This window comes from Crocodylus siamensis, chromosome 6 (assembly GCF_052110815.1).
Source record: "Crocodylus siamensis isolate JL-2025a chromosome 6, ASM5211081v1, whole genome shotgun sequence".
NCBI classification, from domain to species: Eukaryota; Metazoa; Chordata; order Crocodylia; family Crocodylidae; genus Crocodylus; species Crocodylus siamensis.
Window position 1 is genome coordinate 77,075,980 of NC_143400.1, and position 17,503 is coordinate 77,093,482.

The following is a 17,503-nucleotide window of genomic DNA, read 5'->3' on the forward strand; positions in this document are numbered from 1 at the left end:
ATGTTTGACACCAAGTAACAATATACAGAATAAATTTGACTGAGGGGAAAGGGGGCAACGTATAGCCATGAGTGTTTTAAGGAGCGCAATTTTTTATTTTAAATATCATTAAACTATACATTCAGGACAGCCTTATTATAACAAGCCCTGCTTAAAGCAGCCTCCTTCCTCTGCTAGCCTTTTCCCCTTCCCCCACCATTAGAACAGTCCCAACAGCATAGCAGAGCAGGAACCAATTTTTTTCATTATGATACAGCAAATTGACTGACCCTATTATAGCAGATACCCTCTTTTAATTAAGTTTTCTCCTGGTCCCATGGGGGTTCATTATAATGAGGTTGTACTATACAAAAATACATTTGAAAAGTATGTTTAATTATTGGCTAATTTACTGTTAATTATATTTCTGACATTCCTTTTTTTTTTGAGCTTCTTATACACATAGGCATCAAATAAACATTATCTCTCCTCCTCTCTCATTTCTCCTCAGTTACATCACATCTGGACAACTCTCACCCTTCAACTGAAAAGAACATTTTTCTTCTCTTCTTGGCTGTCTAGTCCTTCTCCAAGGAAGGGGTTGCCAGTGACATCCCTGGATGCAGAAGCAGACCCTAAGCTGGAAATAGGGTACTACTTTGGACTAATCCTTTACTTTAAAAAAAGGAAGAGTCAAACACGTGGCTCCCCACAACAGCAGCCAGCACCGCTCACTGGCTCGGGATGGGCTGCCACTTCTGTCCTGTAAATTGGCCTCTATTTCTGCTTTGAGTGCCATCCTGGCTGTGGCTCGGAGCTGCACTGGGGCCCAGTGTTGTATTCCATTTTGCTTAGACTGGTGGAAAGTCCAGGAGGAGGATGTAGTAACAGGTGAAAGCTCCAATTAAGCCCAGGGGTTGGGGCAACTAGAGCACTTATATGCCAATGCCACCCCGCTTTGTTTGGGGGCTGTGGGGTTTGTTCAGCCTGGGTTTTCCTCTCCCAATTTGGATTCAACTCCCCTAGAAACTGTTGTCTTGTTGGATCACATGTAGCATAACATGAAGCAATCAGAGTAGACAGGGGTATTCATGTTAAACATTTGGCCAGCTGGCCATGGTCTACCCTAGGTCTAGCATGGAATTAAGACAGAGGTGGTTTTGCCAGTGCTGTGTGGTTGTGTTGGTGTTGTTGACACCAGGAGGTTTTCTAGTGTAGACAAGCCCGGAGAGCAGGGCTATCATTCATTTTGGGACCATCACAGCTACCATCACAGCTACCACATCACTCCTGCTTCCCTTAGCAGCGATGCCCGTGGCAGCAATGGGCACTGACACTTACTGGACACTGGCGCTAATCTGAGTCTGGAAAGAAAAGAAAAGAAAAGAAAACAGAAAAGGACAAGCCAAACTCTTTTCTGCACTTGAGCTCCAGGGCCGGCGGGAATCTCATGCTCCTTCCAATTTCCTGTCGGGTCCATGTTTGAGATCTGACAAATTCCTGGCAGGGTGCATTGATCTGGCTATAAATACCCGAGGGCGAGGGGCGGGAAGCCCCCTGGAAGGAGGGCCGGCCCGGGCCCCAAGGCGAGGCGGGAGGCGGGAGCAGCCCCGCCAGCGAAGTCCCTAATGGAAGGGGAGCTGCATTAAGCCCATTAACATCGGCTAAATGGCTCCCATCAATTTTTAATCAGAAACCCAAGCGGGGCGCGGGGCGGCGGATCCCAGCAGCAAGTAAATTTAAATACCGGTGACGGGGAAATCCAATCACTTAAGCGGAGGAGCCCGCGAGGCAGCGCTGTCGGGCTGCCGGGGAGGGGGGCCGACAGCTATATTAATAAAGATTAAAGCGCTGCGAAGCGGCCATGCGAGCCCAGCCCAGCTCTTAACCCTTCGCGCACCATGCCCGCGCTCCTGCCGGGCAGAGCCGCCCGGACGTGCCCGGCGCTCCCGCTCCCGCTCCCGCACCCGCTGCCGCCGCGCCGCCGGCCGGCCCCCGCCCCCGCCCCCGCCCCGGCCATGGGAGGCTGCCGGGGGGCGCCGTAGGGCCCCGGAGCGGGGAGGATGCGGCAGCGGGTGCCGGTCCCCGAGGGGCTGCTGGCGCTGGGGGCGGCCGTGCTGTGGCAGCCGTGCCAGGGCAGCTGGAGCTGCGGGGAGCTGCGGTGCGGCGAGCGGGAGAGCTGCTGCGACTACGGCAATGTCACCTACACGGAGATCAAGTGCTGCAAGCTGCCCTTTCACACCTTCCTGGACAACGTGGGCTGGTTCGTGCGGAAGCTCTCGGGGCTGCTCATCCTGCTCGTGCTCTTCGCCATCGGCTACTTTCTGCAGCGCATCATCTGCCCCAGCCCGCGCCGCTACAGCCGCCCGCAGCGCCCCGCGCAGCCGCCGCCGCGGGGCTCGCCCGGCTCGCCGCTCACCGCCACGGCCGCCACCTCGCAGGACTCGCTGCTGGACAGCAGCAGCGGCGGCAGCGGCCGCTTCCCCGGCGAGCGGGACGCGCCGCGCCTGCCCGCGCTCTCGCCCGTCTTCCTGCAGCTGCCCAGCTACGAGGAGGTGAAGTACTTGCCCACCTACGAGGAGTCCATGCGGCTGCAGCAGCACAGCCCCAAGGACGTCGTGCTGCCCGTGTCCAGCCTGGCCACGGCCGCGGAGCCCGAGCGGGCAGGGGGCAGAGCCGCCCGCAGCTGCAGCTGAGGCAGCGGCCCCCCTGCCCCCGCGGCTTCAGCTCCGGGCAGCGGGGGCTGAGGAGGCCCAGAAGCTGCCGAGCAGCCCCCGGCCTCCTCCCGGCCTTTCCCTCCCCGCCGTGTCTCTCCAGGGGACCGGAGGGGCCCAGGCCTGCGGCTTCACCAACATCGCCCTCTCTGCCCCTCAGCTGACTAGGAACAACGTGTGTGCCTCTCCCCCCAACCCTCCTCCTCACAGACTGAAGCCCGAAAGGCGCAAGCTGAGATTTCCTGTGTGAGCAGGGCACAGGTTCTCCTTCAGGCCTGAGGACAGAGCGAGAGAGGAGAGCTCCTAACCCGCTGAGACATTTTTGCCAATCCTGCAAGACTCTCAGCTCCCCGCTCGCCAGGGCCGGCCCAGGGTCTGCAGAAAGGCCAGAGGTAGGCAGGAGCCTGGGATGACTGTGCAGTTCAGAAGGGGGATAGAAAAGCAGCCCCCTGAACAGTCAACCCCACAGAAGCGAATGCCAGTGGCCCCCTTCCCGCTTCCACCAATTGCTGTTACCATTCAGAGTTCATAATCTGCAGGCCTCCACTGGGCCAGTTTGGGACTGGGGCTCCCGTTATATTAAGTGCTGTTGTACAAACACCTAGAAAGACATGGGCCTTGCCTGGAGGATTTTACAATCCAAGATGCCTATTTCATGCATTGTAAACCTTACCCAACAGTCAGACCACAGTCCAGGTGATTACTGTACAGGTCCTCACCTGCAAGGAAAAGATCAGTAATGCAGAAAGAACACCATATGGCTAATAGGTTGCAGTTCCACCCTTACCTCATAAAAGGTAATTATTTATCTGCTTTTTTCTTTTAGCTTTAGAGTTTATAATTAAGCAATAATGCCAATGGCGAGGGCATTTCTTGGCAGTGGATGGCTGCCAGAAGGTGACTTACCTTCTTGAAACTGTCAACAAAATTAAGTTAATGAAATCTGTTTGTCATTAATAGAGAGTGTTTGCTGAGTTTGAATTAATTTTTTCAGCCAGGTTTCCTCTTTCCAGTTGATCCTTTAGTGAAGACAGAAAATCGGGTCATGGTCAAATGCAATTTGAAGAAAAAGAGTAGAATAAGATAAAATGTACAGATGAGAAAAGGAAGTCTGAGACATCACAAGTGTTTCAATAACATACTAATTGCACATGTAGAGGAAAATACTAGGTTTTGTTCTTAACACAGATTTTGGTTTTAACCCAACCTTTACTGCTTCAGTATTGATGTGTTATCATTTTACACACCGTCATAATATGTGCATGTGCATTATAGATGGTTCAGATTCCCAAAAGCATGATGTCACTCACGGGATATGCACAAATAGCAATATAGCTTTGGGCTTGATAGTGCTTGCAGAACTCTGATGGATGGCAATGATAATTCTGAGAACGAGAAATGTGGCATTGGATCCATTCTTTTAGTGTCCTCTAGCAGTTGTGTGCAATCTTTCTTCATTTCCCAGACTCCGACTACACGGACTAGAGAAATGCTCTTCAAAACATGTTACAAAATTCTCTTCACTGAAGACCCTGGCCCCACTGAAATCAGTGGCAAAATGTCTTTAGACTTGAATTTGATGCGGCTCAATCACTAGCCAATGATATCATCAACCGTTTTCCAATAATCAAAAATCCCAAATGCATGAACATAATAAAGCATTGGCTATATCATTCTACAACCTGCCTTAAAGGAGGGAGTGGGTATTTCAGTATCTGTATCATTTATAATTTCACGACTTTTATCTCCATGAGTGGAGGAAGGAGGAAAAGTCAAGCTACTCCAGCACCCCACATGAGTGAAGATAAATGCCATGAAAGGTCAGCCACTGGGAAAGACATTTCTTCTGCCAGGGGTTTTCACACGAAACTGCTTTTGCAACAAATTCTTTAAAGGGGGAGTTGAAATATGCAACAGAGGTGGCCAGCCTCTGACATATGTACCAGGAGTGGCACAGGCAGCCCCTCTGTGTGACACAGGAGATCAGGGAGGAGACAGGCAGGACAGCAGCGGATAAGATAGAAAGAAGAAAGCAGAGCAGCAGATCCACCATGGGAAGGGGATTGGACTCTGCAGGGCTAATTTGTGGCATACTTGCCAAAAAGGTTGGTCCCTACTGATATATAAACTACATATATTAATTATCTGGAACAAAGTGTCTGGCACTTCCAAACACAGCTTTAAGGACTAGTGCTGGCCTTAATTCCCTCTCAGAATCAGGAACTTGTAGAACAAGCTCTTAAAAAACACAGAACAGTCTTAGAAACATGGATTGTCTTAAAAGCTTTAACTGAGCACAGGATTTCAAACAGAAGAAAGAAACCTGGTTTGAACACTTCAGGGATATAATTCAAAAACCATTTTTCTTTCAAGTGTTTATTAGAATGATTTGCGATAGTTTTAAGTATTACATATCTGACAGTGCTAAAAAAGGAATATATCACAAGTTCCTGCAACTAAGAACAAGATCCTAATACTTCACTAAAGGCCTGATGCTACTCTGACTGAAATCAAGGGACAGGGAGCAGATTGTTTTTAGATGGGTAGGACAGATCCTAAGAAGAGTTAAGTTTACAAAGAATGTAAAAGAAAAGAAGAAGAAAATAAAGTTCTTCAGAAAGGGCTTAAGCCCAAAGGGCACTGACAGATGTGAAAAAAATAAACAGCACTTTCCCGGAAGAGGAATCAATTTAACCCAGCTCCCCAGTGTCTGTATAGCTTGCACGCTTCAGTGGGACTTTTTGACAGTTTTATCAGTTGACTCACTGAGAAACGAGAGTTATACAGATGCTGGGGAGCCGGATCAAACTGATGTGATTCCTCTTCTGAGCATGCACTGTACAGAGGCACACCGAGCTGGAAGTAAAATGCTGGGTTTTTTCCCCCCATGTCTATAAGCAAAGATCTTACCAACTTCAACAAAGTTCATGATTAGTCCTTTTTAAATGAATGTGCTTTTGCCAGGAAATTCTCAAAACCCTTATAAACAAAAAGAGAAAGGTGGTTACCTTTAAAATGTTTCTTACTTTGGACTCATTACTCATGTGAAGTTACTGGCATTATGTTCATCAGAGTTAATCATAAGAAAGGATTATAGGCATTTATAAAAATGTTGAAGAATGCATCCTTGTTTCCATTTTTTTCATCTTAAAGTGGAATTTCATTTATTTTATGAGCCATTACCTAGAGGTAGTTTTCAGAAGTGGAGAATATTCAGAGGTTATTAATGAAAAATATACATTTTACTGTAGCGTTTATGTTTTAGTGTAAAATTAAAGTGAGGGCAAGGTTTTTGAGGAAAGATTGATCCTTCCAGAGCTTTCACTACTTATAAAGCCAAAATATTGAAAATCTTACAGAGTAAATAATTTCACTGTTACTGAGACAAAATTCCTGATTACAAACTATCTCAATACTTGGGCTAAGTCATGTATTCCTGATGCACTCTCAAAGTACACAAGTATTGGGCTATTACTGATATTTTTCAAAGAAGGTAAAACTAGGATTTGTTTGCTACAATTAATGAGAAGCCAGTGGGAGTTTTGTTGAGTACAGCCTTCTCTCCACCCTAGCCCCTCCATATATACATACATAAAACATACACACACACACACATATATATATATATAAAGAAAGAAATGACTAATTATCTGATTCAAGGGAAATCAATAGTCAAACTCCAGTTCTTTTCAGCGGGAACAGAATTGAATCTGTATTCTAAGAGGCACAGTTAGATCCATTTGGCTCAGATCTATCTGACCTGCCCTTCAGGTCTTCATCAAAAGGTTTGTGCTGATTCAGTTCAATTTATTTAATGTATCAGAATTATAAAGGCAGTCTTTGGGAATGACAGCCAGAAATATGTAATTACATTTTTAGAAAATCATAAGCACCCACATAAGCACCCACAACTACATAAGTACCCACAACTACACCTACATAAGCACCCACAACTACAGCCTAGCCCAGACCAATGAGCGAAGCGAATAAACAGGTAAGCGATAGGGGCCAGGGCAACGCTGGGACTAGGGGGTCAGTACACACATCCACAGGAGGCCTCAAATGCCTCTACACAAACGCTCGTAGTATGGGCAACAAGCAGGAGGAACTCACCCTCCTGCTGGCTGACACCAGCCCGGACATAGTGGGGATCACGGAAACGTGGTGGGACTCAACGCATGACTGGGTGGTGAATGTTAAGGACTATAGGCTGTACAGGAGGGACAGGATAGGAAAGAGAGGTGGAGGCGTAGCACTCTATATTAAGGAGGAATACACATCCTCGTCAATTAGCAAGGAGTCAGGGGCGGGGCACTCTGAAGTGCTTTGGGTTAGAGTACAAGGCAGTCGAGGGGAAAGAGACTTAACGGTGGGAGTCTACTACAGACCTCCCAACCAGGGAGAAGAGCTTGACCAGGAATTCTTGGGTCAGCTCACAGAGGTAGTGAAGGCTAAGGATGTGGTAGTCATGGGGGACCTGAACTTCCCGGACATCTGGGAAGAGCAGTCAGCCAGGTCTGAACACTCACGTAGGTTTTTAGACAGAGTGCAGGACCTCCATCTAACCCAGGAGGTGCACAGCCCCACCAGGGGAGACGCCTTGTTGGACTTAGTGCTGGCCACAGGTGATGACCTGGTGAGGGGGCTGCGGGTGCTCAACCACCTGGGTGACAGCGATCATCGCCTGCTGGAATTCACTATCCAGTGCAAGGTGGCAAAGGCATGCAGTAAGGCAGCGGCCCTAGATTTTAGGAGGGCAGACTTCAATGAGCTAAGGAGGATAGTTGGAGAAGCACTGAGGTCCCGGAGGGGAGTGGTCGCTCCTTAAGGAGAAGATCCTCCAAGCCCAAAGGAAGGTAATCCCAACAAGGATCAAAGGGAGCAGGAGAGCACACAAGCCTCCATGGCTCACCAAAGCATCCTGGAATGTCTTCTTGCTAAAAAGGAGGCATACACCCAATGGAAAGAAGGGGTCATCACCAGGGAGGACTATTCAGTAGTTACTTGGGGATGTAGGGGGGTAGTTAGGAAGGCCAAGGCAGAGATGGAACTAGGACTAGCTTCCCAGATTAAGGACAATAAGAAGTCCTTTTTTAAATACATAGTGGGTAAAAAGAAGGTCCCGGGTAATGTGGGGCCCTTGCAGGACGCGTCGAGAAATCTGGTCATCACACCAGACGACAAAGCTAACATGTTTAATGATTTCTTTGCCTCCGTCTTCCTAAGTAGGGACCTGAACAGGCACCTCCCTGCTGGGCCCCCCTCGGGCCCCGGGGGAGGCACATCTGGGCCACGGGTTAGTGAAGATTTAGTTAGGGAGCTTCTGGAGGGGCTGGACATATTCAAGTCTGCCGGTCCAGATGATCTCCACCCTAGAGTTCTAAAGGAATTGGCCAAGGTCATTGCAGGACCCCTGGCACGGCTTTATGAGCATTCATGGTGCTCTGGAGTGGTGCCGGAGGACTGGAAGAGGGCCAATGTGGTTCCCATCTTCAAAAAAGGGAGGAAGGAGGACCCAGGAAACTATAGGCCAGTCAGTCTTACCTCGATCCTAGGCAAGCTGTTCAAGAAAATTATTCTGGCACACATCCAGGAGGGGCCAGCAGGGGGCTGCATGCTTAGGGGCAACCAACATGGGTTCATCAGTGGCAGGTCCTGTCAGACCAACCTGGTGGCCTTTTACGATCAGATCACCAAATCATTAGACGCAGGGGTAGCAGTGAACATAGTCTTTCTGGACTTCCGGAAGGCTTTTGACACAGTCTCTCACCCCGTTTTCATCAAGAAACTGGGGGACTGTGGTGTAGACACCCACACAGTCAGATGGGTTGCCAACTGGCTGGTGGGCCGCACCCAGAGGGTGGTGGTGGATGGGTCCTTCTCAACCTGGAAGGACGTGGGCAGTGGGGTTCCGCAGGGCTCGGTCCTCGGGCCTGCACTGTTCAACATCTTCATCAGTGATTTGGACGAGAGGGTAAAAAGCACCCTGTTCAGATTTGCTGATTACACTAAGATGTGGGGGGGATGAGGGCACACTGGAAGTGTGCAACAGGATACAATCAGACCTAGACAGGTTACAAGGGTGGGTGGATGAGAATAGGATGGGTTTCAACACAGACAAGTGCAAGGTGATGCACCTGGGGAGGAAAAACCGGCACCATACCTACAGGTTGGGGAACTCCCCTCTTGTCAGCACGGAGGTGGAAAAGGATCTTGGAGTCATCATTGACTCCAAGATGAACATGGGCCGGCAGTGTGGGGAGGCAGTCAGGAAGGCCAACCGCACCTTGTCATGCATCCACAGATGCATCTCGAGCAGGTCCAAAGAGGTGATCCTCCCCCTCTATGCGGCACTGGTCAGGCCGCAGTTGGAGTACTGCGTCCAGTTCTGGGTGCCGCACTTCAAGAGGGATGTGGACAACATGGAGAGGGTCCAGAGGAGGGCCACTTGCATGATCAGGGGTCAGCAGGGCACGCCCTATGAGGAGAGACTATGGGACCTGAACCTGTTCAGCCTCCACAAGAGAAGGCTGAGGGGGGATCTTGTGGCCTGTTATAAACTAGTCAGGGGGGATCAGCAGGCATTGGGGGAGTCACTGTTCCCCTGAGCACCGCCAGGAGTGACCAGGAATAATGGTCACAAGCTGGCAGAGGATAGGTTTAGGTTAGATATCAGGAGGCGCTACTTCACTGTCAGGGCGGCTAGGGTCTGGAACCAACTTCCAAGAGAAGTGTTGCTGGCTCCTACCCTGGGGGTCTTTAAGAGGAAGTTAGATGAACACCTTGCTGGGGTCGTTTGACCCCAGTACTCTTTCCTGTCATGGCAGGGGGTCGGACTTGATAATCTGCTCAGGTCTCTTCTGACCCTAGAAACTATGAAACTATAAGAAAGGATCCAGTTTAAAAAAGAACAACTTATTAGGATGGAAAAGCTGTTCTTGATCATTTGTATTTTTAAAAAAGGATGTGTTATACTCTAGTCACAATAACATATAATTTAGTGTATTAAACAATTTCTCTTTTCAGGCTTTAAATGCAACTAACACAACCTCTAAAATCCTCCACAACCTCTAAAAGAGCATCCTAAATTCCTATAACATATCTTAGAGTGAAAACTTTTGTTTACAGATTTTATTTATTTTTTTATTTTGGTTTTTGTGGTGCTTACAATATGATTTCTCTTGAATTTTCGTATTATTAATCACACTCAGTTACTGGGAAATCTGAAACCAAATCCTGTTTGCTTTCCCTACTCAGGTAACCCGCTTGGAGCCCATGGACTTCTTGCTTAAAGAATTATTCACGTGAGTAAGGCAAGCAGAATTAGGGCCTATGTTTTAAACAGGGGTAGCCAACCTGCTGCACATAAGTGGCATGAGCAGGTTGTGTGTGTGGCACACAGCAAATCAGGGAGGGGGCAACACAACAGTAGATAGGGCAGGAAGCAGAAAAAAGAAGCAGAGTGGGCAGGGAGCAAAGGGCAGAAAGCAGAAAACAGAGATGGAACCTCAGGAGGTCATCTAGTCCACCCCCTGCTCAAAGCAGGACCATCTCCAACTAGATCATCCCAGCCAAGGTTTTGTTCAGCTGGATCTTAAAAACCTCTAAGAATGGAGATTCCACAACCTCTCTGGGTAAAGTTACAGTGCTTTACTACCCTCATAATGAGAAAGTTTTTCCTAATATCTAACCTAAACTTCCCTTGCTGCAACTTGGGACCATTGCTTCATGCTCTGTCATCTGCCACCACTGAGAACAGTCTAGTTCTTTGGAACCTCCCTTCAGGTAGTTGAAGGCTGGCATTAGTTTTTTTCTTTTTTTGCAACAAGGGCACACTTTTGGCTCATATTTAGCTTCTTGTCCATTGTAACTCCCAGGGCCTTTTCTGCAGAGCTGTTACTTAGCCATTCAGTCTCTAGCCTGAACCACTGCATGGAATTGTTCTGTCCTAAGTGCAGGACTTTGCACTTATCTTTATTGAACCTCATGAGATTTCTTTTGGTCCAGTCCTCCAATCTCCAGTTTGTCAAAGTCTTTCTGAATCCTTGCCACACTCTCCAGAATATCCACTACTCCCCCTGCCCCTTCTCCTCTCCCCCCCAGCTAGGTGTCATCTGTAAACTTGCTGAGGGTGCACTGCATTCCATATTTCAGGTTATTGGTGAAGATATTGAACAAAACCAGCCCCGGGCCCAACCTCTGGTGCATTCCACTTGATACCAGATGCCAACTAGACGCTGAGCCATTGATTAGTACCCTCTGACCTTGATAATCCATCTAGTTTTCTATCCACCTTACAGTCCATTTATCCACTCCATACTTCCTTCGCTTGCTTGCGAGAATGTTGTGGGAGTTGTATCAAAAGCTTTGCTGAAGTCAAGGTATATCACGTCCACGGCTCTCCATGCCTCCACAGAGCCAGTCGTTTTATCATAGAAGGCGATCAGGTTGGCCAGGGCATATCTTGCCCTTGGTGAATCCATGTTGACTGTTCTTAATTAATTACCACTTTCTCCTCCAAATACTTAGAAATGGATTTCTGCTGACTTCTCTGTAGTACCCCAAATCCTCCTCCTTTTCATCCTTAAAGATGGGCACTATATTTGCCCTTTTTCAAACATCTGGGACCTTTCCCAATCACTATGAGTTTTCAAAGATAATGGCCAGTGACTCTGCAGTCACACTGACCAACTTCCTCAGCACCCTTGGGTGCATTGCATCCAGCTCCATGGATTTACATACATCTAAGCTTTTCTAACTAGTCCCCAATCTGTTCTTTCACCACAGCTGCTCACCTCCACCCTAAACTCTGGGGCCAGGTGCAGTAATCTGGGAGCTGGCCTTGCCTGTGAAGACTGACGTGAAAAAGACATTAAGTACTTCAGCCTTTTCCACATCATCTGTCACCTAGCTGCCTCTCCCATTCAGTCAGGGATACACACTTTCCCTGACCTTCCTCTTGTCCCTGACATACTTGTAGAAACCCTTCTTGTTACCCTTCACATCCCTCACTACCTGCAACTCCCAATTGCGCTTTGGCCTTCCTGATTTCATCCCTTTATGCCCAAGCAATAGTCTTATACTCCTCCCTAGTTGTTTAGCCAAGTTTCCACTTCTTGTAAGCTTACTTTTCATGTTTTAGGCAACTGAAGAATTCCCTGCTAAGCCAAACTGGTCTTCTGCCACACTTGCTAGTCTTCCTGTGCGCTGGATGGCTTGTTCCTATACCCTCAGTGGGGGTTTTTTGTTTTTTTTTAAATGAGTCCAGGAGAGCTGGTTGTCTTTTCCCCTCAGATTGGCCTCCCAGGGATCCTGCCCATTAGTTCCCTGAGTGAGTCTGAAATCTGCTTTTCTGAAGCCCAGGGTCCTTACTCTGCTGCTCTCCTTTCTTCTTTTCCTCAGGATCCTGAATTCATATCATTTCATGGTCGCTGCTATCCAAGTTGTCATCTACTTCTACATTCCCCGCCAATTCTTCTCTGTTTGTGACCAGCAGGTCAAGAAGACCATGACCCCTAGTTGGCCTCTCCAACTTTTGCACCAGTGTTTGTGATGTAGTGAGATAGCACTTTTTCTGGGACAACTGGAGCTAATTCCAGTTAACTGCCATTTGAGATGCATGACAAAAGACTGCCCCCCAGGAGTCAAACCTGGGACAATCAGACCTTAGATAAACTAGTCTTTGCTTTTAGCCTGAGAGAGGAGTGCCTGCCCCAGATTTGTACAATCTTGCTACCTTCTTTTCACAGTCATTTAAAAGCCTGATCAGCTGAAAAAGAAGTCTTGGAAGAGGCACAGTTTTTCTTGTGGAAGCAACTCAGCCTTCTGGCTAAGATCAAGAAAGGCCGCGGGCTTCTGAACCTCAAGACCTTCAGGGCTGGGGCTTGTATGTAGGATGCCTGCCCGAATTTGGGGAGTATCCGAAGCCTGAGACCAATGGCTCTGGGAAGGAGGATACTTGCCCAGCAGCATTCCCTTTAAGCTGTGCAGTGTGTGCAGCCACATTCATGGCACACTGCTAGGCACACCTGTGCAGCTGCGCACACCGTGCAGCTTAAAGGGAATGCTATTGCCCAATGACAGAGCCACACAGCCTTGGCGATTCAGTTTTGCTCAGTGAAATTTTGGAACTTGACTGTTAGGCTTTGTCCAATTGAATTTGGAACTGATTTGACCTTGTTAAAAAAAATAAAGAACCATCAATATGTCGTTTGTATCTATTTCAGATTTAAATGAAAAATTAACAGGGAAAAATACTCAGCAGCACTTAATACACCATATTTTGCAATATTTTCTCCTCATCTAGATTTTCTATACCAAAATATGTAGACAGAGATGGAAAAGAAAAAGGAAATAAAAATGGAAAAGTTAGAATCCACCTGTAAATTGTAATTCGGATCTAAAGCAGACTGACAGCAGTTACAATTCCATACCAGTTGGTGATCAATGCTGTCTCCATGAAATGAAATGAAGGTTTACTCCCATTCCTAATGAATAGAAGTCCTTAGTGACCTGAGGAAGGGCACTTGATGCCTGAAAGCTTTTCCAAGAGCTCTTCCAACTGCACAGTTACTTTAGTCCAATAAAATATATCACAAAAAAGCCTCACCTCTCAGTAAAAAGTCATTATTGCATTTGACACTAATTGGCACATTTAATGATACTCCCTGTAGAAAGGCTAAGGATAGACCAGACATTGAAGACTGAGCCAATGCCTCACCGTACTTGTGATCACCTAGGTTTAAGTCTGAAGCATATTAACAGTGACGTTTAAATGGACTTGTTTGTACTATACCCATTTTCTCTGTGGCTAAGGGACTTCAGCTTTCAGTGATTTTGGGGGGAGCTTTTCACAGCATTACATTTGCTAAGAATACGGTCAACTTTCCTTTCTAAAAATTTGTCTCCTGATTACACCCTGTTTACTTTACAGTTACAGTATTGCAACCATGGTCAAAGAGATCAGGGAACAAAAACCGCTTGCCTAAATTACAATGCTTGCCTAAGTTATGGCACTGTTGAATTCATCTCCATGTGTCTAATTCTGTCTTAAACTAGTGATCAATTACTGCTTTTTGCCACAGGATTAGTTCCGTCTGCCTGCTGAGTGTCCCCAGTAGCTACTGAAATAACTCAAAATTGAAAGCTCTCAGCACCTCTCAGGATCAGGCCCGTAATCTCCATGTAAACAAATACAGAGAATATCTGTCCATCTTGAAGAAAGGATTTAGAGAGGTGTCAAAGAGCACTGATAGTGCATGTAGATTATAGATAATATAATCCTTTAGGTTTGGTATACAGTCTTTTTAGCTGGATATCATCTTAATCTCCAAGAAAAAAGGTATGCTCATTTAGAAAAGAGATTAGAAATACCAGTATTTCTAATCAGTAGATTGCAAAGTCCCAACTGCTGTGTCTATTTCACTGTTTAAAATAAAAGATTTCCTGCAGTCTTTTAAAATAAATACACAAGAAATCAAACATAATATTGTTTATACTTCCATATTGGCTAATCAGTCCAGGACTGTGCAAAGAAAGTGATTAGCTTGGTATTTCTTTGATGATAGCAAGCCATTATTTTTTCATATAAAGCACTCATGCAGCTATAAACATCTAACAGGTAGGTGAATGCACCTATGTTAAAAACTAACTAATTTATATGTATGCTTTGAACTTCATACCATTTGTCAGCTCTTGACTGCACTGAATCACTGAAAATATACATTACTGGAAATAAACGATCTAAACAGTAATTTCTTCAGGTTTTAAGAAGTAAAATATTAATGTGCAGCACATATTATCACACCATATTTCATGACAGGTGTGAGAGGACATCATAAGTGAAATGGTTAGCCAGTTAATTTTACCATCTTCTGAAAAAATAAATTCCTGGAACCTTAAAATTTACGTATGGCTTTATAGCCATTTGTCCATATATTCCTCTAGCTACATAAAAATATAAGTAATAAAACTCAGTTACACCTGTTCAACACAAAAATGTATTTTATGGAAACATGAGATGCCAGTTAATTTTGCAGCTAATAAATAAATGTTATTAGTGATATCTTTAATTTTTACAAAAATAAAGTTCATATTCTCAACGTTTACTTTCTGAAATGTCTATTATGAAATACAAAGGTTTAAGTAACTTGTCATTATTTCATCAAGATGCTTTTTTTCCTGTTCTGAGCATTTGTCACCATCCATGTGTCAGAAATTCAGTTTGTTTCAAAGAGCTGTTAGATTTTTTAGTGACTATTCCAAAGTGTAACAAGGCAACTGAAATCTGAAGAGCTTTATGGGCCAAATTTTGCTTCCCATTCAAGTGGATAATGATGTAATGAAATTCATTATTATGCAAAAGGACAGCCTAATATATCCTATGTACTTCTTAAACAGGACTTAATACTGCACCGACTTTGTTGTGCTGAACAAGCAGAATGTAGTCCTGTGTGTTTGTGAGCTACATTCACAAAAGTTTACACCACTGACCTTCATTACCTTCTGCATCCTCTTTTATGGATATTATAGTCAACATGTTGAGCCTGAACCTGCAGATCAACTGTGTCAATTGAAGGATAAAGGCTTGAATGCTCTTCAGATTTGTCTCGATATTTTATAAAATACACAGCTGGTTTACATCAGGGGTTGTCAGCTGCGGGTATGTGTACCATCCCGCACTGCTGCGCAGGTGCCACCTACCTGGATAGACACAGGGGCAGGGGAAGCTCTCATGCAGCACCCACCACTGCTCCATGTCCGGCCGCACACACCCCTCCTGTCCCCACCCTTAACATCCGGCCTCCAGGGATACACTGATTTAAAAGGTTGAAAGCCCCTGGTTTAAGAAATTATGATCGTGATCTTAATTGTGAGCGTGCTCAAGAAGCAGAGGTGGGGGGGGGTGTCATGTTACACTAGGGTTCAGAATAGATGTTACATTTGCCCCTGAATCAATTATGCCTGTTTGTCCTGGAACAAAAACATTGCAGGATTGGCATGTACACATATCACTCTTCTAATCAGGGTTTAGTGAGTGACTAAATACAGTGCCACTTTTCTGCTATTGATTCAGTGATACAATTCCAAGACAACTGTACTGTTGTACTTCACAATAACCCAGGATAAACTGTTACTACCTCTTATCCAGGGAACTTTATTAGGATTTATCCCAGGACAACAGACAGTCATCTGTACAACTGTACTTTGTCCCAGGATAAAATGGCTTATCTTGGAATACATGTGATATTTGTTTGCAGCCTAGGTATTGTATAAACACAAAGAAAGGGAACAACTCAAGTATTTACTCTTGGTTCCCAAAAGGCTTCCCATCTGGAGAGACAAACACTAGGCAAAGAGCAGAATGGAATATAGCATATTCAAAATCCCCTGATCCTCCAGGCCACATCTTCTTCCATGCACTGTGGTCTTGTTGACTTCACCAGGACTCTGCACAGAGCACAATGTGAAACGTGGATATCTGGTAGCGTAAGAGCCATAATGCTCTGAAGTTTGATAAGTTGTTAGTTCTAGTATATATTTTTTTCTTTTATGTTTTATTATTTAAATTCAGTCCTTCCTAAATGCTTTTAACCCTTACCTTTTATTTATACATGTCATTGCATTTAAATCTAGGCTTTTCCTGTTTTAATTTACAATATAATTGTAACTAGCTGACTCAATTCTCCAAACCAGACCTGATTAATCCACAAACCACCATACCATCTAGGTAAATCTGAATATTTCAAAGGCTCATTTCTTCCATTCCTATTCAAGGAGTGGAGTATTTCAGAGGGACTGTCCATTGGAGGAAGGGCTGAAATCAGTGAGTTTTGCTATTGACCTCAATGGGAACAGATCCATAGAGGTTGGATCTAACTTGTTCTTGTTACAGAAGTTTGAGGATGACAGAATTAGACCCCAGGTTTCTGTCTAATAGGTCTTTTCCATCTAATTTAGCTTTGATTTAGTGAATATCTTTAATTGTTTTTGAGATCATTGTGGGAAAATACTTTCTGATGTCACCCTCACCTACACAGCTTTTCTAATTTCTCAGGTATCACTTATTGTTTACAGTTGTGGTTAAATGTTCATTGTCAGTGGCATCAGCAGCAGTCCCTCAATACAAGAATGACAGTATTCCAGTAAGTAGGGAGGTCAGTGGGCACATCTATATGAGATGCTTTACTGCGCAGGAGTATAGTTTACGGTGCAGTAGGCATATGCATCTACACGTACACATGTTTACTGCACAGTAAACCTCGCTAATCACAAATAAATTTACTATCTGCAAATACAAATAGCAAATGTACCTTTCATTAATAACAGCACAGTAGCACTCATATAGATGCCTGACTGGCCACCAGGTGGTAGGAGATTGCTCCCTATCCTTAGAAGCTGCCTACTACTGGGGTGGGCTCTGCCACCAGAGCCTGGGCCAGGACTATGTCCCCCTGCCATGGCAGTAGGGAGCTCCAGGCTCCCTGCTCCAAGATCACAGTTGGGTAGTGGGGGCTGGAAGATACTTATCTCTCAGCTCCTACTTCACCATCATGATCACGGTCTGGGAGACCTTTATTTTCCAATGCCAGCCTTGCAACCACAGAGTTGGCATTGGGAGATAAGGATCGCCCACCCTGAGCCCTGTGACCATGGAGATCCTTATCTCCCAGCACCACGGTTGTAGAGCTGGTGCTGGGAGTTCCCTGGTGGCAGGGGCTGGGGAGCCTATTCCACACCCAGCTCTGCACTCATGGAGTTGAGCAGGGAACAAGCTCCCCAGCTTCCACTCCACAGGGACTGGGAACTGT

At 45.8% G+C, this 17,503-nt stretch overlaps 1 protein-coding gene across 6 annotated transcripts in view; it reads left to right on the forward strand.

Moving 5' to 3' along the window:
• The first annotated feature begins 1,728 nt into the window (after positions 1 to 1,728).
• Positions 1,729 to 17,503, forward strand: part of C6H3orf80 (chromosome 6 C3orf80 homolog) — a 59,104-nt gene continuing 43,329 nt past the window's right edge. For 4 of the 6 annotated variants that reach the window (XM_090050583.1, XM_090050582.1, XM_090050584.1 and 1 more), the window contains exons 1-2: positions 1,729 to 3,490; positions 9,951 to 9,997. In XM_090050583.1, coding sequence (XP_089906709.1) covers positions 2,043 to 2,675 — 633 coding nt within the window. In that variant the 5' untranslated portion in view covers positions 1,729 to 2,042 and the 3' untranslated portion in view covers positions 2,676 to 3,490; positions 9,951 to 9,997. Of the gene's footprint in view, positions 3,491 to 9,950; positions 9,998 to 12,442; positions 14,788 to 17,503 lie in introns of those variants that run through there. The other 2 variants (XM_090050587.1, XM_090050586.1) reach the window with 2 other exon arrangements.